The following is a 24,782-nucleotide window of genomic DNA, read 5'->3' as shown; positions in this document are numbered from 1 at the left end:
TTGCAAGGTGGGTTGGATTTTCTCTGGGCTCTACAGACATTAGAAATGAGACTCAACACTGGTGACTTGAAGGGCATAGCGTTTATCATTTATCTGGCGAGCCTTGTGGCATGGCATCCAAAACATACATCTCATGCTGGTCCCTGACTTCCAGTTACCTTTACTTCCGGCCTCCGACTTGTTTGATCAACTTGCAGCCTCGTACAGACTGTGTACCTGTTGTGCATTGTGATTAGAGGGAACCATAGCACTGATTCGTCGCTTTTCAAATGCCCGTTCTCTTTGCCGCCCATGTCTCAACGCTTGAAGACCCACTTGAACAATAATAATACATGTCATCGCGGCATGACTGCTTGTCTAAGGGTCATCTTGATCGTCTGACACGGCATGGTGGGCCGTTCTGGAAGCCACTCATTCTACTTTTCCAGCTCTGCCATGCTTTATCCATACCCGCTACTATGCGCTAGTACAGTCTTAAGGAGTTTTCTTTGTGAGAACAAGAAAAAGAAACATTTCAAAACCAGCTTATCCTTCACAGTAGTGCGAGCTCTGTTCGTGACACGAGCATCATTCTGTGGTCGTAGGCTGATACTTCAAGCTTGGGCCAAATGTTTTAGCTAGGTAGTCGACAAATCTTGCAAGCACACTTGCTCCACAGATGGCCATGCTTCAAACAGAAGCATGTTAGTCCCACTTCAGTATGACGAGCCACGCCTTCTTCAATACTGCAAAAATAATTTCCCACTCTCAAAGAAGAAATGCGCTAGCACCAACCTCGGATGTACCGTCGAGTGAGTAAGGCCTTAGAACATATCAAAGACCTTCCGAAGCATCAATCTGATTGCCGGGGTTAATGCAGATCATGGGGGTGTTTTACTATCTGACTATATAGTTTCTGCACTTATAAATTCTACTACGGAAGCGTTTCCCTTGAGCAGTACTGCATTGCTCCTTTTATGATATCCTAATATATCCGCTGCATCAACCATCCCCAAAGAAGACTGGCTATTACTGGAGAAGGCCTCTCAGCATGCACCACGGCTCTACCTGCGTGAAAAGTCGAGATCATTGTGTCATGCCGCAGATGTCTGGCCCATCATTTACGGGGAAACAACGCGGTATGAAGCGAGACAGTACACGGACTAGCCCTGCTAGGCATTCAACCTCTACCTCTGATCTGGAAAGTAAGAGCCGAACTCAGGCCCGGCGTCGAATACAACTAGCGGTATGAATTTATCCTTATAATAGTACCATTATGCAAGATAGAAATCTGATCCAATTAGTGTGTCCGCTGTCGAAGGAGAAAAATCAGATGTAGTGGCGAAACTCTCGATGGTGCAGCATGCACCAATTGCAAAGCCGCTAATATTCTTGATTGTCAGTTCTTAAGGGTATGCCATTCTGTTGCAAGATTCCTTCATCCTACATGACCAAATTGTGCTTATTCCGTGGTTTAGCCGGATACAACTCAGTTGCTACCAACACCGGGGAGTGCTCTAGCAGTTCATTATCAAGCAATAGGCTCACTAGCAACTTCAGCTAACGCAGGCTCAATCGGGGGGAGATTCAATCCGTATACTGGCCCCCCAAGTCTGCTCTTGTCGCCTTCCACGTACGCTATGTCATATCCTAAATCGCATTCTTTGTCAGATTTGGGCAACTATGGCCGAGTCGATCCAATGCAGAGAGAGTCGGTATTCGGGAATGAATTCATCGAAGAGTACGCTATGCCGTATAGCAGCATGGCTGAGTACTACAGTTCTCTGGGTGGCAGGGCATGGAATTCTGTGCCAGCAGCAGCAATGGCCACCGACTTGGATCGATCACAAAGTACAATTTTATATAGTAAGACTCCCAACTATTTTTCCTATGCTGGGGCTTTTGTGAAGAGCACCAATTGACCTTGTCATAGCTACTGACGTCCCATCTTTCCCCCCAACTGGAAATACGCTGTCTTCTGAAGATCCTTCTACAAATCGCCTTCTGCCGGTGCCAACTATCACTGCTTCATCATCAATCAACACGATGTCATATTTCAAAGACATTGACATGGCAGCTAACGGGCACCCTTTTATGGCAGGAGAAGAAAGCGGGAATATGTATTCTCTCGGACCACGAAGTTCAAACTCGATGAGAAATAAATCCATCTCTACATCAATGCCATTTTCAAATACTTATGGCTCAACCAACATGATCGCTCACGACCAGAAATCCAAAGTCCTCAATACAAATCAGAATTTGATGATGACATATACAGCTACCACCGATGGTGCTTTTGATACGTTTCCAATTGCATCCTCGACCTTCACTCGATCCAGGACCGCAGACTCGAGTGATATCGAGGAGCCGGTGATGATGTCCATGAACGGAACCAAAAATGCGCAGGGTGAGAGTCATGCTAAGAATGATAAGTCGTCCGCTTATGGGCACAAGTTGCGAATACCTCTGGAGGAATATGTGACACGATCGAATACGGGATTATATTCCCATTCTGGGAGCTTATTGGAGTCCTCGTCCAATACTCGAGGATTGGCTTTGAGTCATCAGGATTTTTGACAGCAAGTTTTTTTGCCCTCATGGTTAATCTTTGTGGGTGGTGATTAGTGTACTGTCGAAGCTTTATATAAATTTCTCGACCTCCTTGTCCTCCAAGGTTGTTTACTTTGTTTCGTGAGCAAATTTAATTAGCTTGTTGAGAGTGGTCTAAGATCTGTCAAAGATTCTAGCAGCTACCAATAGTTTAGTCATAATCATACCTGGATAGGTATCATAAAATCATTTTAGATGTCCAAACGTAGTTCTGGGTGGGCATAGTAAGCAAGTATTAGACACTCCTTGAAGAAAGAAGGGGAATTCAGGGGGGAATTGAATGTAAGCGGGGGAGGAATGTGTAACATCTCTGATGCAGCACTCAACAAGTTCTAGAAATGATCATCTCAAACTTACGCAGTATTATTATCTGGGACTGCAGCCAATATTGTGTAGGCATTAGAGTAGCGGATGGTTTGGTGTCTATCAAATCCATCTGGTTTGCTCTTAGGGTTATGGGACACGTGATGCCGCGTCCACACGCTTATCTTATCGGCCCGCCAAGACGCATTGATTTGACCGGAAATCGAAGCAACTAATTTAGAGACCACGAAAGCAACTACGCTGCGTAGTCTGCATTCAGGATTTCAACTTTGTGTATGCGGTTCGATTGACCTCTCATCAAATTTATATATTTTCTCTTCATATTTGATGGCGAGCCGCATATCAGATTTCTCACAGGTCAGCCAATGATTCACATATCTTGTTGCTGGCGATGCGCACGCGATGCCAATGCCCGAATATACCGGGTCTATCTTCCTCATCCCTAAGATGGGGTCTGTTGCTGCTGGCACTCTGGCTGGTCCAGGTGCAGGCCATGAAAGAGAATGAAATTCGTGATTTGAGGTATGTCTATCTTTTACAAGTACATCGACAACCGCTGACATCCTTACGTTTATTGGTATAGATTACAAACCGAGCAGATGTTCTACCATGGCTACGACAATTATATCAAATATGCATTTCCGGAAGATGAATTGCGCCCTCTTTCGTGCGGCCCGCTTACGCGCGATCGCGATCATCCCGAGAAGATTGAACTTAATGACGTCCTCGGTAATTACTCATTGACCCTGATTGATAGTCTGTCGACTCTTGCCATCCTTGCATCGAGCAATGACACGGGGTCCCGCGCATGGTCGCATTTTGAGAATGGTGTACAGGATATTGTGCGATTGTATGGCGATGGAAGTCAGGGTTCTGAGGGCCAGGGAGAGAGAGCGCGTGGGTTTGATTTGGATAGTAAAGTGCAGGTTTTTGAGACGGTTATACGAGGGCTGGGTATGTTGATATGCTTTTTCCATCTAATCTCGTCTAACGCTAACATGATGCAAAGGCGGCCTGCTTAGCGCGCATCTCTTTGCAGTCGGCGATTTACCGATTCGAGGTTACAAACCGTCCGCGGAAGCTACTCAATATGCGAAGGCTTGGGACAAGAGCGCTTTTTCACCACTGAATTACTCAAAAGGGATTGTTTGGTCAAATGGATTTATTTACAACGGACAATTGCTTCGACTTGCCCGCGACCTGGCGGACCGTATGCTCCCAGCTTTTTACACCCCGACAGGGCTTCCATATCCTCGAGTAAATCTTCGTTATGGGGTTACATTCTATGAAAATTCGCCCTTGAGCAAAGACTACCCTGGTCAGAAAAAAGATGACCAAAGAAAGTATACGACGAGATATCATTCCAGACCAGAAGTCACCGAGACATGCAGTGCGGGCGCGGGAAGTCTTGTTTTGGAGTTTACGACTTTGAGTCGTTTGACAGGTGATGGTCGTTACGAAGACTTGGCAAAACGGGCATTCTGGGCTGTATGGCTAAGACGAAGTGAGATTGACTTGATTGGTGCCGGTATCGACGCAGAAACGGGCAACTGGGTGGCACCATTTACAGGCGTAAGTTGTTCTTTTGGAAGTTTCAGAGCTTGAGACTTACATGTTGTAGATTGGAGCTGGGATTGACAGCTTTTTCGAATATGCTTTCAAAGCATATGTTCTTTTGTCGACTGGAGAACCACCCGAATTCGACACTAGCAGCCCTTGGACCATCATGGACAATTATTTCCTACCACTGGAAGAGGCACATCACTCACCTGAATTTTATTTTCAAGTCTGGCAGGACGCCCAAGATGCCATCAAGCATCATTTATATCGCGGACATGGCTATCAACATCCGCATTACGTGCAAGCAGATTTGCAAACAGGTGCGACGAGAGCATTCTGGATAGACAGCTTGAGTGCTTTCTATCCTGGTGTCCTTACCTTGGCGGGGAGAATCGAGGAAGCAACCGAAATACATTTACTAGCTACTGCTTTATGGACACGATTTTCTGCCCTACCGGAGCGATGGAATGTTGCCACTGGGGAGATAGACAACGGCCTGGGATGGTGGGGAGGCCGTCCTGAGTTTATTGAGTCTACATACTATTTGCACCGGGCTACCAAAGACCCGTGGTATCTCCATATCGGTGAAATGGTCTTACGCGATATAAAACGCCGTTGCTGGACACGATGTGGTTGGGCAGGACTTCAAGATGTGCGCACGGGCGAGCTACAAGATCGCATGGAGAGCTTTTTTCTCGGAGAAACAGCGAAGTACATGTTTCTGCTTTTCGACACGGATCACCCCTTGAACAACATGGATGCACCTTTTGTGTTCACAACGGAAGGCCATCCACTGATAATTCCGAAGAACGTTCCAAAACCGTTGTTTTTGACACCTAACTCCAATTCGGAAGATGTGGTCGCTGAAGTTTGCGAAATTGCTCCTGTATCTCCTCCATTCAGCTTCTCTGCCACTGCAGCGCGGCCGGACATTTTTCACGCGTCGAGTCTCGCGCGTTTGCATCTTATGCCGGGTAGAAGCGAAGCTGGCGGTGCCCTATTTGACTTTGCAAATGACCATCCAGGCGTGACTGTTTCTGATCTGTTTTCACCGTCGAATTATACATTTTACCCCTGGACTCTACCTTCTGAGCTTGTACCTTATAATGCAATGAGCTCTCCGATGTCGATACGACCCACTCTCGACATTTCTTTCCCGAAATTGCCAAGCATGATCATTGGCTCGGGGTCCATGGAAAGAGTACGGGACGGTATTCTACTCAAATCAATTGGGGGCATGCGGCTTGGCATGGTTCAGGATATGCCTCTGGGTGTTGATCATGGCTCCTCCGGATTCTACACGGACTTGTTCCGAATTCAAGTGATCAACAATGTACCGCTTGGCAGAGATGAAAAGGTGTACCTGTCACGTGAAATTGTGTTTGATGTGTTGAGTCCGAATGATCCGCATTTTTCACGTGTGCGCGATTCAATTATGCTGGACATCGTCATTGATGTCGAACCAGAATCAACAAAGGCAAAGAACAAGAATCATACAGAATCATCTCGCCATCAAAGCTACAAACAAGACACAGCTATTATTCGGCAAGAATCACCCACGCTTTCTGACGACGAAACGCTTTTGAAGGGACGAATATCCCCGGCATCGAGCGTACGAACAGCGTTATCCGCATTGATGGATCATATCTCTACTATGCTGAGCGATGATACCAGTAGCGACCTAGACGATGACAGTGAAAGCGGATACTATGGAGGCGTGCAGAGCTCTTTGTTCAAGAAGAAGACATCTAATAATGCACCTACTACTCGGCTGGTACTTCCAGCCATCAACTCCATTGGAGCAGGTTCAGCTCCTTTACCTGATGTTACAGACGCAGCCGTATTTTCGCACAACGGTAAACCATCGACAACACGCCTGACATGGTCAAAAATATACTTGACCGATGAGCTCTGCGATCACCGTTTACCGGTAAACGTGCCGCGCGAATACCAAGTGCTGGTAGTCAAGCGTGGAGGCTGTTCGTTCGCCGAGAAACTGAAGAATATCCCGGGCTATCCTAACTCGGGAAGCAGTAACAATAATAATCGTCTGCAACTTGTTATTGTTGTGTCATATCCTGAACACGACGCAGATTCGGTTTCTCCCTTATATCAAGATGTTGAAGGCTTGCAAGCTAGCGACGAACAGAACTTTTACGAAGAACGATATTATCAGCGGCCATTCACATCCACAAACCCGAACCAAATGCAAGCCAGAGCAGCACTAGCTTCGGAGAGTATGCTTGTCAGGCCACACTTGGACGAAATACAAATGACTTCAAGCGGGCTGCCGCGACGAGAGCCTATTAGTATGATCATGGTTGGTGGTGGGGAAGAGACATACGAGTTCTTGAGGAATTCTACCGGGTTGGGGATTAGAAGGAGATATTTTGTAAAGAGTCAGGATGTCCCGATTGGGAATTTGTATATAATATAAGAGTTGTCAGAGGGGATTATTGATTTTTTCAATGTACATAGTTAAGAATACCATTATTATAAAACATTTTCGATAAGTACATCTACCCAAACATATGATCTATAGATTCGCCGCTGCTACAAGCTCATCTATGATCCCATCAATCCCATCAAAGAGCGAGATATGCCCATGCCCTTCGAGAAGATGGACCTTGACTTTATCCTGCGGCAAATGTTCGGCAAGCCATTTCCCATGCGCAAAGGGGACCATTTTATCCTCCGTACCCTGCAACAGCAACAAAGGCACACGAACTTCACTCAATTCAAATCCCCAGGGCTGGAAAAACTCCAAGTCATCGTCAATCCAGCCGTCGGAGCTGATTCTGAGACCTTCATGGAATGAATCGACCATTTGCTGACCGATTGTGTCTTTGTTTTGGAGTAGAGTGGCATTGTCGCATGGCGGGAGTAAAGTGGACATTACTTCCATGACTCCGTCCAATTCGGAGGCGAGATATTCCTTGCGATGACCGTCGCAGAATTCGCGGAGTTGGGTTTCACCTTCGAGTGCTTTGTTGAATTCGTCGATGTCTGTGTTGTTAGCATTCTGTTTTAAGAAACTGGCACAAAGACTACTTACTATCCTCGCCTTGTCCGGCGAGCCAATCCAGTCCTTCGACATTATAAGGCGCTACGCCAGCGAAGGATACAGCAGCCAGACATTCATGTAATCGCGCTGCACAAGCAAGAGTGGAGGGACCTTGAAGGTTTCAATGTCAGCATGTTTCTTTTTTCCACCTCAATCTGACTTAGATAAGGTAGGTAAGCTAGGTAACGTACCACCTCCACTCCATCCACCGACAAGACACTTCTTGACTCCCAAGTGATCAATTAGGGACTTGATATCAGCTACACTATCGACGACTTGTCGGCCTTTCTTCCTCGTTGAGCCTCCGTAACCAGCTCGCGAGAACGTGATAACTTTGATTCCTTTCCTTGCGCAGGCATCGACAAGATTTGGAATTGGTATACCTGCTCCAGGCGTGCCGTGGATGAACACTAGTGGAAATCCATCTTCGGGACCACTCACACAATAATCTAGATTGCGTCCGTCGGGAAGCTGGTGTTGCTGAAATTGTTGCGGCATAGTGAACTCAATGAGCTGAAGGTATCTAATATCGCAAAACTTGTTCAATGGAAATTTTCTCGGTCAAAGTACGAAGGGATACCTGGGCTATAAGTAGGTAAGTAGGCAACTAGGTAACCAACTAACTTAAATATCGTCGATTAATAATGAGGAGTGATTAATTATTAGCAATTCGTTACCCCACTTAGGATCAAATCGACTACTAATACCGCGTGTAACCGTTGGAGATCCAAAATGCTTGATTTAATCTATGTGGATAACTGCACGTGTGCTGATTAACCACCTGCCTATGTAGAATATGAAATCGCAGATTAATGGCGGAATCTAATCCACGTAGTGCATTTTACTTTAGACTAAAAAGTACTATTGGAGATGGCGATTTGTTTATCAATCGTAAAACTCATCCGAGTGTGATGGATGGTTAGGTACTCGTAACGCACGTTACATCCCGCCAAATCTGACCCCCATATGTCCACTAGCTATACCAGGGTACATGAATAATGAGGCCCGTGCTTACTCCAAAAAACACTGACCTTTACTTGTTGTTTTCATATCGGCGATTCAAGCAGAAGTGCAGCTACAAGCTGGGTAAGAAGTTGAGAAGTTCATCAAGGAAGAGCTGAAGGTGTCGACCAAGGGCTTTTCCTAGAAATAGGAAAGTGGAGAGGGGCTGCAATCACTGAAAGAAGTCTTGTATGATTGTTTGTACGGTCCTATGAACGGATGATCGAAGTCTACACATCCATATAGCCCAGCGAAATGATGCGCTATTATGTTGGGTTTTTTGAGGCTGAGTCAGAGGGGACACGAGGCCTGTGCCGCATGCCCCTTGGAGACATTCTCCACTAGTATACATTAAAGAAGTATTTTAATCGACACTTTAACCTCCTGCGCATTATTAATCCCTCAAGTGGGCATTTGGAGACGGAACAACGTCTTCTATCATTTCAGTGACCTGCTATATACACGCTCAATTTAATGATTAGTAGTTCATGAAAACCAGCGAATTGAAAGGCTTTTATATTCTGTATGTTCATAACTGAGCTTGCCTATTCTGTCTATCGTAAGACTCTCCCCTCGGATTGTAGCGCAGGTTGTATCAGGTTCACAGATTCTGAGGTGGGTCCTTGCTCCTACTTTCCTGAACAAAACAGCCTCAAGTCTATATTCACTCAGTCAATTGCCCAATATGCTTGGATTCCCCAGCGAACGCCACAAGCACACAGTGATATCATAAAATGCCGTCGGTACACCGTTTCAGCCTCACCCAGTACCTTTCGCCTCTCCCACCGTGTTTTCGGACTAGAAGCTTGATTGACAGCAGCGAGAACTCATGCGGGCATGCTATCGCCGGATGGCATGTTCCTGCTGGCTTTTGGCCGGGATGGAATTTGCTTCGCCTTGACAATATTGATCACGTGAAATCCGAGTTGTTCTGCGCCGTCAATCTTGTCGAGCTTTCCTTCGAGCAGCTCCGCGTCTCGCAGAAGCCTGCATATTGGTTAGCTAGCAACAAAATGTTCTCGAGGGGGTGCTCACCTCGCTCTCCCGGCCTCGGTCCGTACCGTCGCACCATTGAAAGCTTTGCTCCATTGCTCCTTGTAGCTCACAAAGACCCGTCCAACGATCATTCTTACGCTCAACGCCGGCAAGTACTTGCTCAGCACTCGTTGTAGTGTGAGCACCTCTTTCGTGAGCGTCTCCATGTGTGGACTAACATTCCTCTGTACCTCGTCTTCATCGTCCCACTTGATCTTCTCCATCTGTCTGATGTAAAGGGTTGCGTGAGATCTCATTATGTCGATGAGTTTGTTGTGGATAGAGGACCGATGGTCTTGCAATAAGTACTTCAGCCGGTCATATTCTGCCATGCCGGAGGCTGTGATAGATAGTCGACGCCGGACACACTCGCGCACGTAGGGTATCAGAGCAATGAAGAAGGACAGAGACTGCGAGGCAAGGGCAAGGTGCTTGGTATTGATATTGGTCAGCCCAGCTGTTATCTTAGCACCGGCACCGAGAATGAGCTGTTGTGTGCAAGAATTATAAAGTTTGAGATAGTCAAGTAAGGCCGTCGAAATCTCGTTAGCCATGCCGGGAATCGATGCCAGGAGGATTGTGTACTTCTCTATGCCGCGAAGCGCAAATGCTGCCGAATCGACAAGCGTAAACTTCTCCTCCTCAATGACTGCCAGTGGCGAGTCTTTCTTGTTTTGCTGAGCAACACTCGTAGGCTCCGCAGGGGTGCGGTTTAGCTGCAAATTGCGTTCACCTGCTTCTAGGCCGATGATACTAGCGTCCGTGTAATCGAGCCATGCCGGAGGATCAGTGATTATAGACTGGACAATGTGCGCCAGGGCCAATGCGTCCTGGGGCTTGAAATCGATGCGCTCCCACTTCTCAGACTCCATCTTTTGCACCAGCTTTTGCTTTTCCACTTCGTGCAGAAGCGGGATAAAGTCATGAAGTTGGTTGTTTACGACTCCTTTGAGCGCCACTCCAGAGTTTCCAGAGACTGCCTCGCATTCATTCACGAACAGGCGATTTAGCGTGAAGTAGCTTAGAAAATCAGTTAATCCAAGGCGAACCGTTTGCTCAGTTCTGACTCGCAGCACCTTTGTCAACTCTGATTGTGTCTTGTCTACTGCCTGTTCGAGGAGGCTTGACATGTCAAGGGCTTGAGTCATCTCTTCCTGCGGATTACATTCCATCGAAAGGCTGGGTGGATGGACCGCTAGATTGCCTGTGCTTCCCTGGCTTTGGACGGGCGTGAGTACATTTTTTGGAGTCTCCTTCATGCCGCTCGTAAAATCGAGGAGAACCTTGACCTGTACACTAAGCCTCCGTAATGCTTCGCCTATTCCGCAATAGACCTTGACAAAAAACGCTTCAGCGTCCTCAGGACTGAGAGCACGCAAATTGCGAGACAGAATGCTCGACTTTTCCTGCTGGGTCGGACGTCGACCGCTTGGCCGCGTGGACGCAGACGTGACAGACTCATTATCGTCGTCAGTAGAACTCGGCAGGTGCTGACGGATAAGAGACTTCATCTCTCGGATGACAGCTTCGCGAAATGTGGTGCTTGCGGCAGCTAGATACTGCGACTGGCCAAGTCCCAGCAGGACAGGGACGAGTTCTTCGCGCAGCTTTTCTGCAATCGTCACGGACGTGCGTGTCGATGGGGAGGCATCCGTTGCGCCCCGTGTGCGCTTTGCGATATCAGCCCAGCGCGCCAAAATGTCTCTCGGAGATACGCCTGATATATGTCGGCGCAGGTCGCCCAAAAGGATATCCAGCAATCGGGCTTCATAACCTTTTCCGATCCGTAGGCGAAGCTGGTTGATGTCTCTGAACAGTCCTCCAAGAACTTGTAGTTGGCGTAGATCGGTAAGTCTAATGGATGGGTTCGGTAGAAGCCAATAGAACTGGCCACCAATTTTCGGATCTAGTGTTCCAGATGCAAGCTGTTCGACGTACGAGATGCTTTGTAAAGCCATCTCCAGCTGCCCAGAGTTTAGGAGTTCCTCGCAGGAACTAGCGCTGCTGAGGACATATTGAAGCTGTTTAATAGCATCGCCCAGCTTTCTTAGATTATCCCGTCTTCGCTTTATACTAATAATCTCAAAACCGCGCACTACTATCTCTTCATCGAGATATACGAGGTCCTCCCTAAGCTTCTTGATCTTTGCGCTAGAGTCGGCGAACGCAGCCTGGAGTCCACGTAGAGAGTGAAGCGCGGCGAAAAAAGAGGCTGACGCTTGCGAAATCGAACGTATCAGATAAATCTCTACAGTGTCCATATACCATGATAGCTTCTCCAGTAACATGGTATTGGTAATAAGCGCCTTCCCACTAGATTGCGGGGTACTATTTGCAGCAGTGCTGTCACGATCTCCGGTGGTGGAAAACGGCTGCCTTATAACCCCCGCATACTCACTAACAACATCAAAAGTACGTGGATTCTCGAGGTGAAAGTTTTCATCGAAATACACAGAGGGAATCATAGACAGCGGTGTAGGCAAAAGCTGGTCGCGCTTCAAAATGCTGGTCTTCCGCTTTCTGTATGGTGCAAGCTCGTCGTTTTTGGCGGTGGAGATGTCTTGATGCAACATTTGTTTGCCGCTGTCTTCGGACTCGAGCTTTGTGCGTTGGAAAGCGTCAAACAGGGGTCCAACCTGACTGAGGTAGTCTTTAAAGGCTGAGGGCTCGACATCGAGGACAGTGGTGAGAGTGACGGGAGGTATGTCTTGGGATGTGGGCGGCTTCTGCGAGGTCGTATAGATTGCGGTGTGAGCAAGAAGCTCGGCCCGTAATATTGCCGGTTGTAGGAGTGTAGATATAGCTTCCAGAGTCGTCAATACAGCTTCATGGATTGTCTCTATTAGGTTGCCCACCATTTTGACCCGACTCTGTTGCCATGGTCTTTCGCCTGTGAGAGGCGCTATCTAGCGATCCACCAATCGAGCGGGGGGTTGTTGCGCTCACGTTCGAATCCCTTCTCGCCGGCGATCGAGGACTTCGCGACGACCAGACGTGGCTAGAAAATTGGTCTTCCGCTGGGGAGCGCCCTGGCTTGCCGCCTGAAGGCGTTGATATGGTCGCGCAGCGCTATGTAGGGTTGGGAGCAGAGGTAGCTTGGGAATTGTTAAGGTGTACCTTGTCTCAGCGGCTACCGTTTAGCCTATCAGCAGTATTTAGGTATTGAAGAAACTAGACCACATCTAGTCTCGAAAACCAACGGACCAATTGCATGACAAATTGGATACAATGCTGATTATCTCCTAACCTGAAAATAGAAAATCAGCCGCAAAAATGGTAGACAGAACTTCAGGAACATCAGGACGATCAGGGATCAGAGTCCTGGCCTTTGGATGTGGAAGAGAACCCGGACCCTGGTCATATTGTGTTGGGGTAACCAACCAGACCAAAAAGCTGCGCGCTAACTAGATGACCCAATATGGTAAGATGTAGACTGAGCCAATGTCCCAACATATTGTCATTAACGAAAGAGAACTGAGAGACTTTCTTTGGCAGACCATGGGATTTTCCCATGTTTTTCAAGCTTATAGTCTTTGTTATCAAGGCGTACAAACAGTCGGTAAACGGCATCTATTCTAGGGGCATGGCTTAGGTGCGCTGTCGTTTAAATTCGATCTACCAAGAGCGGATATCAATGAATTCGATCACCGATGCTGTTGGCAAAATAGATCTAATTATTGGGTGCTTTCTGAGGCTACTTTTCCTCCTCGAAAGCCGCCAAAACGTTACATCACTGGGTGCTTCGAGGAGTCTCTAGAGTACATTTAGAACCGGAAAGTATTGAATGATGCTTCTAGCTACAGCAAGTTTAAGAGTATGCCCCTCCTCGAATTTTCAAATGTAGGATTAGGGCTAGAATCACCACGTGACACATTGGCGTGTTATAGCTAAGTCTTCACTAGATTTGCAGATTTTGGCGAATTTGAGACTTTATTCAAATGAAAGGAAGAAATCGTTGTTACATTGGTCAAGGTGTTTTGATGTCAGTGGAATAGGATTCGATGAAGTCGTATGGTTCATTCTGAGTGGAGTATCCCAGAAAAAGACACTGAGAATAAACTTCACTAGGTAGATCATATCCTAAATATTCTTACATAAAGTCTTTGTCAGCTTGTCCTACCGACTTGAGTACCAAGGTTGGTTCCTGGCAGGCACCATCTACGTCAACATCACAGAGCAGTGGTGCGATGTCTCGGATAGAGACAAGACGCTGACCGAGTCATCATACGTATTAGCTGAAAAGCAGTAGAAAAAGAAAATGTATCCACTCCTATATATTTCAACCATTGCAACGTTCCTAGCACGCAATTCGATGGTGGGGTAGGTTTATGTCGATCAAGTCATCAGCAGCCACCTTGATAGAAATATGCTGACCACTTCAGAGTTGCATCATCATAATCCAAAATCAAAATAACAAAGGAACCACTTTAAAAAAGATCAAAAAACAGGGAGACAAAGACATCATGTCCTCGTTCTCCCCACCACATCACAAACCCATCGTCGCCCAAGACGCCATAGCCGAAGACTCAACCACCAATCGCCTCGTCGACCACAACGATGCCATCCTCCAACAACAAGCCAGCGACAGATCCAACCTTATCAAAAATACGCACAGTGCTTCTCCATCATTTAAAGAAACAAGAATATTCTATTTCGCCTATGGCTCAAACCTGTCACCCACGCAAATGCGTCTGAGATGTGAACATGATCCGTCAACGTCGGGTCGGCCACTGGCCATTGCACGGATTGAGCGGTGGCGATGGCTGATTTGTGAGAGGGGGTATGCTAATGTTGTGCCTCCAAAGGAGTGGAGGGTTGGTAGGCAGATTAGTCATGGAGAGCTGGTATCAGTATCTTCTTCTGCGGGAACAGAACAGGCAGAAGAAGAAGAAGAGAATGATGTTGTGTTCGGCGTATTGTATGAAATGACACCGGAAGATGAATATCTCCTCGACGGCTATGAGGGCGTCGATCATTCAGCGCCAGTATCGCAATACGGCGATAGAATTCCTATTGCTATCAGGCCCCGAGAACAGGAACATGGTGCCTATAATAAGTGGTACGTCCCCGCGAAAGTTACAAAGTGGCTTGTTTCGGAAGAAGCGGCGAATGAAGAGCATGATATTACGGCCTTGGTTTATGTGGATGAAAAGAGAGTTACGGTTGGAGCTCCGAAGTTTGAGTATGTAGGTAGGATGAATAGGGCGATTACGGAGTCCTTGGAGTTGGGCATGCCGGAGAAGTGGGTGCAAAGTGTGGTGAGGAAGCATATTCCTGAATCCTAGGTAATCCGTATCAAGCTTATTATAGTCTTATGTTGCTACTCAAAAGACCTCTTTGACATGATAGACGATGTATGATTATCTACAAAATGACGTTCCTCCCAGCCAAATGGTGTAATGAGAATTCAAAAGGTCAAGAACGCGCACTAGTAGACTAGACACTTCCAAATCGATACTGAGCCCAACTCAAACTCCTCTCCGGAAGAGTCCACAGTCGTTCCCCGACATCATCCCCAGCCGCACCAGCAGCGACATGCAGAGGCAAGATATGCTCAAAAGTGGGATGAGCCTCTCGAGCAGCAGGCTGTTTCATCAATTCCTCCATCTTCGATCGTCGTGCTTCTGGAGGGGCGGTAGTGACTTCTTTAAGAGCTTCGTCGAAGGTATAGGCGTACCTGAAGAAAGCCAATTGTTAGAAGCGTTTGTTTACGAAGATGTAGAAGGTGCTTACGGCATGGTCTTGCCCGATGCCAAAGTAGCCCGGTAATCGCGAAGGTTGTGAACAGCCATGCCCGCACCGACAATCAAGATGCCTTCATCTCGAAGACTTTGAAGTGCCTCTCCCATGCGGTAGTGCTGGTCTGAATCCTCGCTGCCAAATATCGAGACTTCTACGATCGGCACGTTCAATGGGTTCTTTTTTGGATCAAAGGCTTTTCCAGAAGTCAGCATTCGCCTATCCCTTTTTTGATCGAGTTACCATATCATACCAGCCAGAAATCCAACCCATACTCCATGGTCAAGACCTCTCTTCACCGGCTCGACATCAATACCTTTCGTAGAAAGTTTCTCTATAACCCTCGACGCAACTTCCATACTCCCTCTATTCGGGTAGTCATACTCATAGTAATGCGGCGGAAACCCATAAAAGTCATAGATCAAGTCCGTCTTTTCGACAACATTAATCTGGATTGTACTAGGACCTCCTTTCCAGTGCGCTGAGAATACGACTACAGCTTTAGGCTGGACTTTTTGTGTAATTTCCAGACCGGTTTCGGCTAGTTTGTGATATGCTGGATGTTGTTTATCTTCCATGAAGTTGGGTCCGCCGATACCAAGAAAGTATACCGGCATGCGTTTGGATGTCATTGTCTGTATAGGACGGTTTTGCTGTGAATTGTTGAGTTTGTGAATTGCAGGTTCTAGGTGCCAGATGGTCGTGTACGACTGGGCAGTGCGATAAAGAATTGGTATAGACAGGCTCAAAAGGAGTACAGAAAAGTACTTTGACCAGTTTAGTGAGGATATTGGGAGCATTGCGCACTATATCTGGACTTTCTGACAAGTCTGGGATAAAAGAGGGGAACGTTTGCTTAAGAAAGCGTCCTAGATGCTTAGCTGTATGAATTCAGACCGGGCTGACAAATCCAGCACCGAGATGACCGTGTTTACCTTTCATTCTTTACTCAAATCGTGAAATCACTCATGGAAGCCATCACCTTTCAATGATCCAGATTCATTAATTAGTAGTTGCACCGCACGAGATGGAGCATGAGGTGGTAGAGTCGGCCAATCAGCGAGCTTTCTCGACAACAAAATGATCCACCCGCGCGGTTTGTGGGTCCATCTTGGATACAGTAGCCCTAATTTCTTCATGAATGGTCGTTCATGATTATACAGAGAAAAGGATGTGTTGCGATCGATTACCAATCCTCGGACTGATGTCTGAATTACGCCGAGATTTCGTGACCAGTATGTAGTCTTCGTGGTATAAAGGGGCATCATTTCACTCCAAATCAAACTTCAAGATGGCTCCTTCGATCATAACGAAATCCACAAACAAGATCAGATCCTTATTCTCTCAATCGAAAGTCACAATGGCAACTCCTGTCATTCTAATTCTCGGAGTCGGTCCCCGAATCGGTTCCTCCGTCGCTGAAAACTTCGCCAGTCAAGGCTACAAGGTGGCTGTTGCATCTCGGAAGGGGGAGGGCAAGATCAACGAGAAAGGCTACCTTTCGATCAAAGCAGACTTTACCGATCCACAGTCCATCGCACCTGCGTTTGACGCTGTCAAGGCTGAGTTTGGCACCGCTCCTAGCGTCGTCATATACAACGCCGCGACCCTCACTCCTCCCCCAATTCAGGACTCTGCTCTGTCGATTCCATCCGAGCGAGTTGCCAGTGACTTGATCGTCAACACTGTTAGTCCCTATGTTGCAGCACAGCAGGCTCTCTCTGCTTGGGAGACTCTGCCCAAGGAAACCAAGAAGACTTTTATCTATACTGGTAACGCCATGGGTACCAACATCATCCCTGTCCCGTTGATGCTGAACTTGGGTATTGGCAAGTCTGCTTCTTCGTTCTGGGTGGGTGTTGCTGATATAACGTACGCCGCCCGCGGAATTCGGTAAGACTGGTTCCTCTGACTGATGCTTGATTTGGCTGCTGCTGACATGTATCGATAGATTCTTCTACGCTGATGAGCGCCACGACGACGGCAAATTCAAGGGCATGGCGGTCGATGGACCTGCCCACGGAGAATTCTATGCCCTGTTGGCCAAGCAAGAGGAAAAGATTCCCTGGCACGCAACATTCGTGAAGGGCAAGGGTTATGTTGAGTTCAAGTAAATGCTAGAATGTGCTGAAAGGGTAGAAGTCATGTCAGGCTAGAATGCTGTACTACAAGAATGAAGTACCTGGAATCTTGAAATTGCGATAGTATCAGAGGTTGTGTAGAACATGCTAAATGTTAGTTGTACAAAACGCCTTGTCTTACGTGAGCAGCCAAAGGGGTAAGGTGCGGATACTTTTGCCTCAGGCCTTGAGGCAACCAGTGAACTATCGGCCATGATACTTTACTTTCCACTTGCAGTGGCAACAACAATGAAATGACTTGCTAATCGAGTGCATATATGATATGCCTGCTGCATACGGAGTACAGGTACCCGGGTACCCACGGACCAGATACAGACCGTATGATTGATCTCAGGCCACCGCACCCTAAGCATAATGAATCTGTGACACCATACTGAACCCCTGCTCAATGTGTCTCACAGATCCCCACCCTTCAGGGCCCTACGTCGCGTAATTAATCCATGGATGTCTATAAGAGCTGCGCCAACCGCGACAAACCCTAAAATCTAGAATTTCCCGGCTCGGGTCGATGACTCACAGTCGGTACTTAAGTTGGGCACCTAGGTGAGGGTGTTTCATGGCTATCATACTAAGGTAGATAGGTAGCATCAGTCTAACGGACTCCAGCAAATGATAGAGTCGGGKGTGTCCATTCGCTCATCAGTCCAATGTCCACTTGCCATAGAACCTTCACATGCCGACCCGGACAACGGTCCGGCCGATGTGGGAACAGACCTAGACGGAGCAGGCATCAGATGAAGCTATAAAGACGTCCTGTCCAATGATCGGCAATCTCGCGGTCTGTGTCAAAGATACTGGCTGCGTCTGCGATACCTGATTTGCATGCGCAAACCCGGGTTTGTGACATTCTTTTTCTGGTCAGAGAGTCCCTATCAGCTATCATTGAGGGGCAACGTAAATCGTGGCTGATTTAGGGCGGGGCTCTCTGGTGGATAGTAGTGTCAATGGTGGCCGCTCCCTGATGGACTGATCGATTTGACTAATGGACAGACTAAGCTGGTCTAGTCCTGTCTCTTGGTCGACAGCGACAACAGTTGTTCTGGCTCGACCTTTTATATTTTCACTTTTAAGCTGGTACACAGTGTCGAGTCAGAGAGACACGCAATGAGACGTGCAAGAGAAAGTCGAGACTGTTTGAAGAACTGGCCTGGAACTGCCGGTGGATGCGTATGTTACTACTATGTCGCATTGTCGTATTGTGAGTATTAAGAGTTGTAACAGCCAGTCTGTCGCAGCTGAATGGCGTGCTTCATGTTGATGCGGTGTGTACGATCCATTCTGTACGTACTGTTGGCTCGCTCCGGAACAGTACCGTTTCTTACGCACGTCTAGAACAAACATAATACAGCTTATAAGATGAGATGAAGGCATACAATAACATTGTCCATTCGCGACATAATTGTCAAATTATTTCTCAAACTGTTTGAATTTGTTATAAAAAAACATTATAAAAGTATAGGAATATTACTGTATTGTAGTGTACATGGTTTCAAGTACTGATGCTAAAATTAATTACATACATCCATACATCGGATCAGATCACCGACTAACGCGGAAAAAAAATTTAGAACACCTTTGATTTTTTTTCTGTAGAATCTTCCCCTCCTCTCCTATCGCCTCTCGCTATCTCTCCTGCCACCCTAGTCCTGCCCCGTATATTTTTCTTTCCTCTCTCTGTCCCTTCAAATACTCCCCCTCCCCCCTTTTCTTTTTTCGTCGTGCTCCCGCTTCCTCTCAGCATGTCCCAGCAGAACACTGCACAGGATGCCTCCACCACCGCCAAAGAGTCCGGACACGCCACCACCCATCCCCCCCGCACCACCGAACTCGCCAGTCTTAAGATAAGACTTCGAGCTGCTCTTCGTCAATTTCCCGATTTTCCTGAACCAGGCATTCTCTTCGAAGATATCCTGCCGCTCTTCGCCGACCCGACCCTCCACGAAGCCCTCCTCCGGTCGCTTGAGCTGCACATTCTCGAGACATACAATGAGAAGCCCGACGTTATCGTTGGCCTGGATGCCCGCGGTTTCTTGTTTGGACCTAGTCTCGCGTTGAGACTGGGCGCTGGCTTCGTCCCGGTGCGCAAGCGAGGCAAGTTGCCTGGTCCTTGTGAGACCGAGTCGTTTCAGAAGGAGTATGGCGAGGACTTTTTCCAGATGCAGGCAGACGCGGTGAAGAAGGGCCAGAAAGTCTTGGTTGTCGATGATATTATTGCAACTGGTATGTAATTACCCCTCATTATGCAGTGATGCACTCTCCCGTTCGGAGATTTGCTTCGTGTCTAGTCCAATCGCTAACGGAGTCTCAATCAATAGGAGGCTCTGCTGCCGCAGCCGGCAATCTCGTCACCAAGCTTGGAGGTAGCCTTCTTGGATTCGTCTTCATTCTCGAACTCGACTTCCTCAAGGGAAGAGACAAACTCCCTGCTCCTGTGTTCACTTTGCTCCACGGACAGGAAGAAAAGGCCTAAACCCGCTTTGGAAATACTACAATATTCCCCGCAAACACGGAAGACATCATGATGCCTTTCGCAAGCTGATTTCGGCATTAAAATTTTATTTTATTTTCAACTTGCTTTCTTGGTGCATGCATGTCATGGGGATTCAGACGAATATCGGCGGATTTCGAGTTAAATATTGAAAAAATCAACAATAATGTCGGCCGGTGGGTATGTTTACAGTCTTGGTTATTAGACTCCGATATTCAACATCATTCGATACCCCTCAAATCATACCACCGCCATATACCAACTTTCGAGGTGATCTTTGATCAACACTAGAAGATCATCCAATATTCCAGGACGAACTGGAAACAACTAAAGGGATTTCCATCGCAAACAAAAGATCAGGAAAGTCTGCATTCCTTCGAAATGCTATAAACGCAGCGCATGTCCTTCTCCTAATAATACCAACACCACCGCTATTTGTTTCCACCTCGTCTGAACATCTTGGACTCTCTTATCCATTGGGTTGCTGTCAACTGCTCACTAATAATGTCGCTGTGTCGCCTTTGCAAATTAGATAGTCATCACACTTTTGATGTTAACGCATCTTACTTCTGTACATAGATTGCCGAGCAATGAAGAGTCGAAAAGCCGTCAGCTTTAATCGTGCATAAGACCTCTAGTTTGTTAACTCAAGTAAATAATGAGATTAATCAGCCAATACAGCAACGCCCCACGTGACCGACCCACTCGCAGGTATTTCTTCGGACTTTCCAGCGCCGCTTCCGACCTTCTTTTCTTTCCTTCGCCAACACACAACACGAGACTCCATTTCTCGTGGGAAAATGACTTTTCTTAAATTTACTGTCTAATTTCTATTAATCACTAATTCATCTCTACTGCATGATGTCTCCTGCTCGAGTTGTCGAAGCTACCCAGAAAGAGAATGACTTTCAGACACTGACCTCCGCACTGGATGCGTTGTTGGTGACTGTCCACCAGCTGAGCTTGAGAGAGCAAGAGCTCCAACGCAGAGTCAAGCTTGCGCACGACGAGGTTAGTCTCTTTTTACCTTCTTCTACTGTGCCCTTACAACCCATTCTTGTGATGAGAAAATTTTCAAATCTATTAGCTCTAGATCGTGAGCCGCATGTCGGCCGTGACATTTTTGCATGTATTACCTGACAAGATCCTTTCATGTTTACGCCTGCCACTTATCAGCTACGATAAAGACAGTTGCTAACTCATACAAGTATAAAAGACTAGCCGAACGAGTGGAAGGAGGAGTCACCAATGTAGAACAAAGTGTATTGGAACAGATTCGTTCGAACGACTCTCAACCTCTACCGAAACTAGACCCATCGCTAAAACCCTTAGACGTCGTTGATAACCTCCGAGAGCATGGGCATATCCAGCGTCAGTTACTTGACGTCGTAGTAGCTGGTATCATTTCATCGCGATCGTTTGAAGGCGACGTTCGTACCGATGACAACGCGAGTTTTGAGGTCCCATCCAATAATCCCTGTGTAGTGGCCGCCAAAGCGCGACGCCCGTCTATGTATGAACGCGATTTTACAACATCTAATGGCGTAAAGGGGAACCTTCGCTGTCCGTACGCAAAGCCTACACATCCGACTGCGAATGGACATGTGAATGGTACAGCCACGACGACCATCAACAACCTAGATGAACAGAGCAGCGCTACTAAATGCGCTTTTGATCCCATCAAAGCGGATTTGACTGCGCCGCAAGACCGTGTCTCGAGCGCAGGCGCCTCTGTGAGATCGTCAGCGGCTCGTTGTCCAATTCGATACATGGATGACCATTCACCTGAAGAACTGGCCAAGTACTTCGAAGCACACAAACACGAGATTCCTAGAAGTCATGCAATTTGCGTCACTCGGTTTCAAAGGAGTTCGGCGACCATGCGTCAGATTGATGCTAAATACGGTAGTCTTGTGAATATGATACAAGGCCTCAGCGTGAGGCACAAACCGCTTTTACCCGAGTCAGGAGAGAATGGCACCTCGGCTGAGCGGGTTGAGAAATGGGCAGAAGACGTCAGTTCCAAATCACCACATCTAGCAACATTGAGCACAGTGGAAGAGGACGAAGTGCCTGCAGTCGAACTGCCGGATGAAGAGGACAGAATGGGTCATTTTGAGCGTCCTTTGCGGGAGGTCCGGGTCGGCGAGTCACCGAGTCGTCCCTGGGGTATTCCGGTTCCAATTCTGAACCATAATCAGCCTGTACTGGGTAGTGCCATCAACAGTCCTGCTGCGCCAATTCATGCGCCAGAATTGAAGACGCCGAAGCACATGACGAACATCGATTTACCGTCTCCTGCAGTGCATCGTCAGGAAATTCCTTCGCCCACACCGGTCAGGCAAAAAGGCAAATGCCCTTTTGATCATACCGCTTTAATGAAGAAACCCGAAGCTGCTGCTGACGTTGATGGTACACTGGCCAAGGAGGCGGATTCTCCTGCATACCAACACTATGTGAATGGCAATGTTCATCATGCAACAGTCCAAGAGGACAAGATCAATGACTACGCTGAGCCAAAGGTGCAAGCATCGACACCTACACCTGCTTCAGCTCCAGCTCCAGCATTAAGCAGCCCACCACAAATGATTTTCAATGGCCCTGTCTTTTTCGGTTTCTCAGCAGAAGAAACAGCGGCATTCATGCAGCAATTCAGTTCACCGGGAGGAAAGTGAGTTTGTCCTTTATCACCTGGACCATATATATCTGCATACATAATCTGTATATACCTTGATGAGACATGACTTTTGAGCGTTCATTGTATCAAGCGAATGAGCATTATTATTACTTTTACAGTCTGAATATCCAAATACTTTTCTGTCAAGTTTTTGTCATGACTCGTAGTTTAGCCGATACCGGAAGAGGTATAACAGCTCCAAGATTAATCGAGTCGACCACATTCATATACTCAATACCGATCACATCTTGAGTTGATCTGCAAACATTTCATAGATGGTATCCAAAAGTAGCTCACATATGTAGAATATCAAAACTAGCAGGCAGGGAGATTGAACGCCATCACCGACACCGGTGAGGGGCAGCCTGTGCGGAGACTCATTCCCCACGGGAAACTTCATTCTTCCTAACAATCCATTCGATCTCTCCGTCCGCTCTCTTTTCCTATTATTTTCTTTAAACTACTCACGTACGTACCTACTTCATGCAATCCATATCCTCCTTCTCTCGACGAACACTGTCTCAATTGATGTCGTCTAGTATTCGTCCCGCCACCACCACTGTCGCATCTTCACGACTCGCTTTACACAGCTCACATCTTTCGTCGTCAAACAATCGCAATTATTCGCAAAGTTCCGCAATGGCTGCTGAAATGACACCTGTTTTTGCCAAGGATGCCGCTCCTCGTATGTTTCCAATTGTTTGATACAGCAACATGATTGAACGGCAGAGACTGACTGTTAATGTACAGCTGCCGGCCCTTACGTACGTTCCTCCAGCCTCCCTGACCATCACACACAAATAACTAACCTCGACGTAAAAAGTCCCACGCCATCAAAGCTCAAGGCCTAATTTTTGCGTCTGGCTGCATCCCCTGCGACGCTGAGGGCAAAATCCTCGAAACCGGAACCCTTCAGGAAAAGACCGCTCTGTGCATCCAGAACGTGCGCGCAGTCCTCGCCGCCGCCGGCTCCGAAATCACAAAGGTCGTCAAGGTTACCGTCTTTTTGACTGATATGGGCGATTTTGCGGATATGAATGAGGAGTACTCTAAGCACTTTAGCCATAAGCCTGCTAGGAGTTGTGTGGCTGTGAAGCAGTTGCCTAAGGGCGTGCCGGTTGAGATTGAGGTTGTTGCTTTGCAGTAGACCTTCAAAATGAATTAAAAGAAGAAAAATTTTTGAATCTTTCAATACTATCTATATACATGGAGATGTGTACTAAATTCACGGACATAAATGCATAACATCAGAAGACAATTATTTCTATATAGTCTACTCAGCAGCTTTCTCTGTTACTTTGACATGCTGCTAGAGAGCAATATAGCAAATCAAATCCCCCAGATGCGTCATTCTCTCTGTTGATTTGGCAATATCATTACCCACGCCAGCTGCGCCGTTTCGATCCGACGCTTATTCCGGGGATGTCGGACAGCACTGAACCCTACGAGTGTGGCGCAAACATCGTTCTAGGATTGGACCTTGAGCAGCAGTTGTGAAATTACCAAGGCGTCTTCCATGGCCATGGCGGCACCTGATCCTTAGCTTAGCGTCGATAGAGATCTCAAGTCGGGCAATTACCATATGGAGGTAAAATCGTGTCGAATATTCTTGTTGTAAACCAGACACTCCAGTAGCTGGCCGGAAAATACATGAATCCGTAGTACTCGGAATGTACAGTCTCTTGTACTTGGCTAATTAGTATCTACGTATGGGTCAACACTTGGAGGCTGTCGTTCCCATCACATGCCAGGTTCATCTTCGAAGACGCCAGTTCATGGGCCTCCAGGACAAAACAGTCATTACAGTCCTTTGACTAGGAACCTAGAGGTTTCATGTAAGCATACAAGCCAGTCAGATTGCCATGCTAATCTAAACTTTGAACTATTTGACATAACACCTAAACACCTCGCCCATACCTCTGAGGTCCTTTTCTTCAAGTAACAAAAGATTGCAATGTTCTCATACAAGACACGTGCGCCTGGATTTGGACCCAGAAACTGTAAGCTCCCTCGACCATATACCTAAGAAATGGAGGGTTGAGCTGTTCTCAACGAAACCGATCTATAATACATGGTTATGACCCTCTCTACGCTTGCCCCAATACCCGCAACGCCTCGCGTCCGAATCAGCGTCCCTCCAGATGTCCAGTGATAGACACATAG

General features: G+C 47.1%; 9 protein-coding genes across 9 annotated transcripts; 6 read left to right on the top strand and 3 right to left on the bottom strand.

The window, feature by feature from the left end:
* Positions 1–2,190: 2,190 nt before the first annotated feature.
* BHQ10_003185 (uncharacterized protein) lies at positions 2,191–6,910 on the top strand (the record flags this gene model as incomplete). The annotated part of the gene is made up of 5 exons (XM_040875413.1): positions 2,191–2,457; positions 3,398–3,435; positions 3,497–3,867; positions 3,923–4,485; positions 4,535–6,910. 5 exons carry the CDS (start codon positions 2,191–2,193, stop codon positions 6,908–6,910), a joined length of 3,615 nt encoding a protein of 1,204 aa, XP_040731689.1.
* Positions 6,911–7,009: 99 nt separating this feature from the next.
* BHQ10_003184 (uncharacterized protein) lies at positions 7,010–8,035 on the bottom strand (the record flags this gene model as incomplete). Its single annotated transcript, XM_040875412.1, has 3 exons — positions 7,010–7,479; positions 7,529–7,648; positions 7,729–8,035. The coding sequence occupies 3 exons, from the start codon at positions 8,033–8,035 to the stop codon at positions 7,010–7,012; spliced, it is 897 nt and encodes a 298-aa protein (XP_040731688.1).
* A 1,331-nt stretch (positions 8,036–9,366) lies between these two features.
* Positions 9,367–12,432, bottom strand: BHQ10_003183 (uncharacterized protein; the record flags this gene model as incomplete). The annotated part of the gene is made up of 2 exons (XM_040875411.1): positions 9,367–9,526; positions 9,575–12,432. The coding sequence occupies 2 exons, from the start codon at positions 12,430–12,432 to the stop codon at positions 9,367–9,369; spliced, it is 3,018 nt and encodes a 1,005-aa protein (XP_040731687.1).
* A 1,605-nt stretch (positions 12,433–14,037) lies between these two features.
* Positions 14,038–14,859, top strand: BHQ10_003182 (uncharacterized protein; the record flags this gene model as incomplete). Its single annotated transcript, XM_040875410.1, has 1 exon — positions 14,038–14,859. The coding sequence occupies one exon, from the start codon at positions 14,038–14,040 to the stop codon at positions 14,857–14,859; it is 822 nt and encodes a 273-aa protein (XP_040731686.1).
* A 151-nt stretch (positions 14,860–15,010) lies between these two features.
* On the bottom strand, positions 15,011–15,945 carry BHQ10_003181 (uncharacterized protein; the record flags this gene model as incomplete). Its single annotated transcript, XM_040875409.1, has 3 exons — positions 15,011–15,251; positions 15,308–15,509; positions 15,567–15,945. The coding sequence occupies 3 exons, from the start codon at positions 15,943–15,945 to the stop codon at positions 15,011–15,013; spliced, it is 822 nt and encodes a 273-aa protein (XP_040731685.1).
* A 728-nt stretch (positions 15,946–16,673) lies between these two features.
* BHQ10_003180 (uncharacterized protein) lies at positions 16,674–17,427 on the top strand (the record flags this gene model as incomplete). The annotated part of the gene is made up of 2 exons (XM_040875408.1): positions 16,674–17,206; positions 17,265–17,427. 2 exons carry the CDS (start codon positions 16,674–16,676, stop codon positions 17,425–17,427), a joined length of 696 nt encoding a protein of 231 aa, XP_040731684.1.
* A 1,766-nt stretch (positions 17,428–19,193) lies between these two features.
* Positions 19,194–19,924, top strand: BHQ10_003179 (uncharacterized protein; the record flags this gene model as incomplete). The annotated part of the gene is made up of 2 exons (XM_040875406.1): positions 19,194–19,674; positions 19,770–19,924. 2 exons carry the CDS (start codon positions 19,194–19,196, stop codon positions 19,922–19,924), a joined length of 636 nt encoding a protein of 211 aa, XP_040731683.1.
* Positions 19,925–20,800: 876 nt separating this feature from the next.
* On the top strand, positions 20,801–22,617 carry BHQ10_003178 (uncharacterized protein; the record flags this gene model as incomplete). The annotated part of the gene is made up of 2 exons (XM_040875405.1): positions 20,801–20,953; positions 21,151–22,617. The coding sequence occupies 2 exons, from the start codon at positions 20,801–20,803 to the stop codon at positions 22,615–22,617; spliced, it is 1,620 nt and encodes a 539-aa protein (XP_040731682.1).
* A 641-nt stretch (positions 22,618–23,258) lies between these two features.
* BHQ10_003177 (uncharacterized protein) lies at positions 23,259–23,766 on the top strand (the record flags this gene model as incomplete). The annotated part of the gene is made up of 3 exons (XM_040875404.1): positions 23,259–23,304; positions 23,370–23,383; positions 23,443–23,766. The coding sequence occupies 3 exons, from the start codon at positions 23,259–23,261 to the stop codon at positions 23,764–23,766; spliced, it is 384 nt and encodes a 127-aa protein (XP_040731681.1).
* Between the last annotated feature and the right edge of the window lie 1,016 nt (positions 23,767–24,782).

The sequence above is a fragment of the Talaromyces amestolkiae genome (assembly GCF_001896365.1).
Source record: "Talaromyces amestolkiae strain CIB chromosome Unknown scaffold5.1, whole genome shotgun sequence".
In the NCBI taxonomy this organism is placed as follows: Eukaryota; Fungi; Ascomycota; class Eurotiomycetes; order Eurotiales; family Trichocomaceae; genus Talaromyces; species Talaromyces amestolkiae.
The sequence above is the reverse complement of the archived record's forward strand: the minus strand, read 5'-3'. Positions and strand labels throughout refer to the sequence as shown.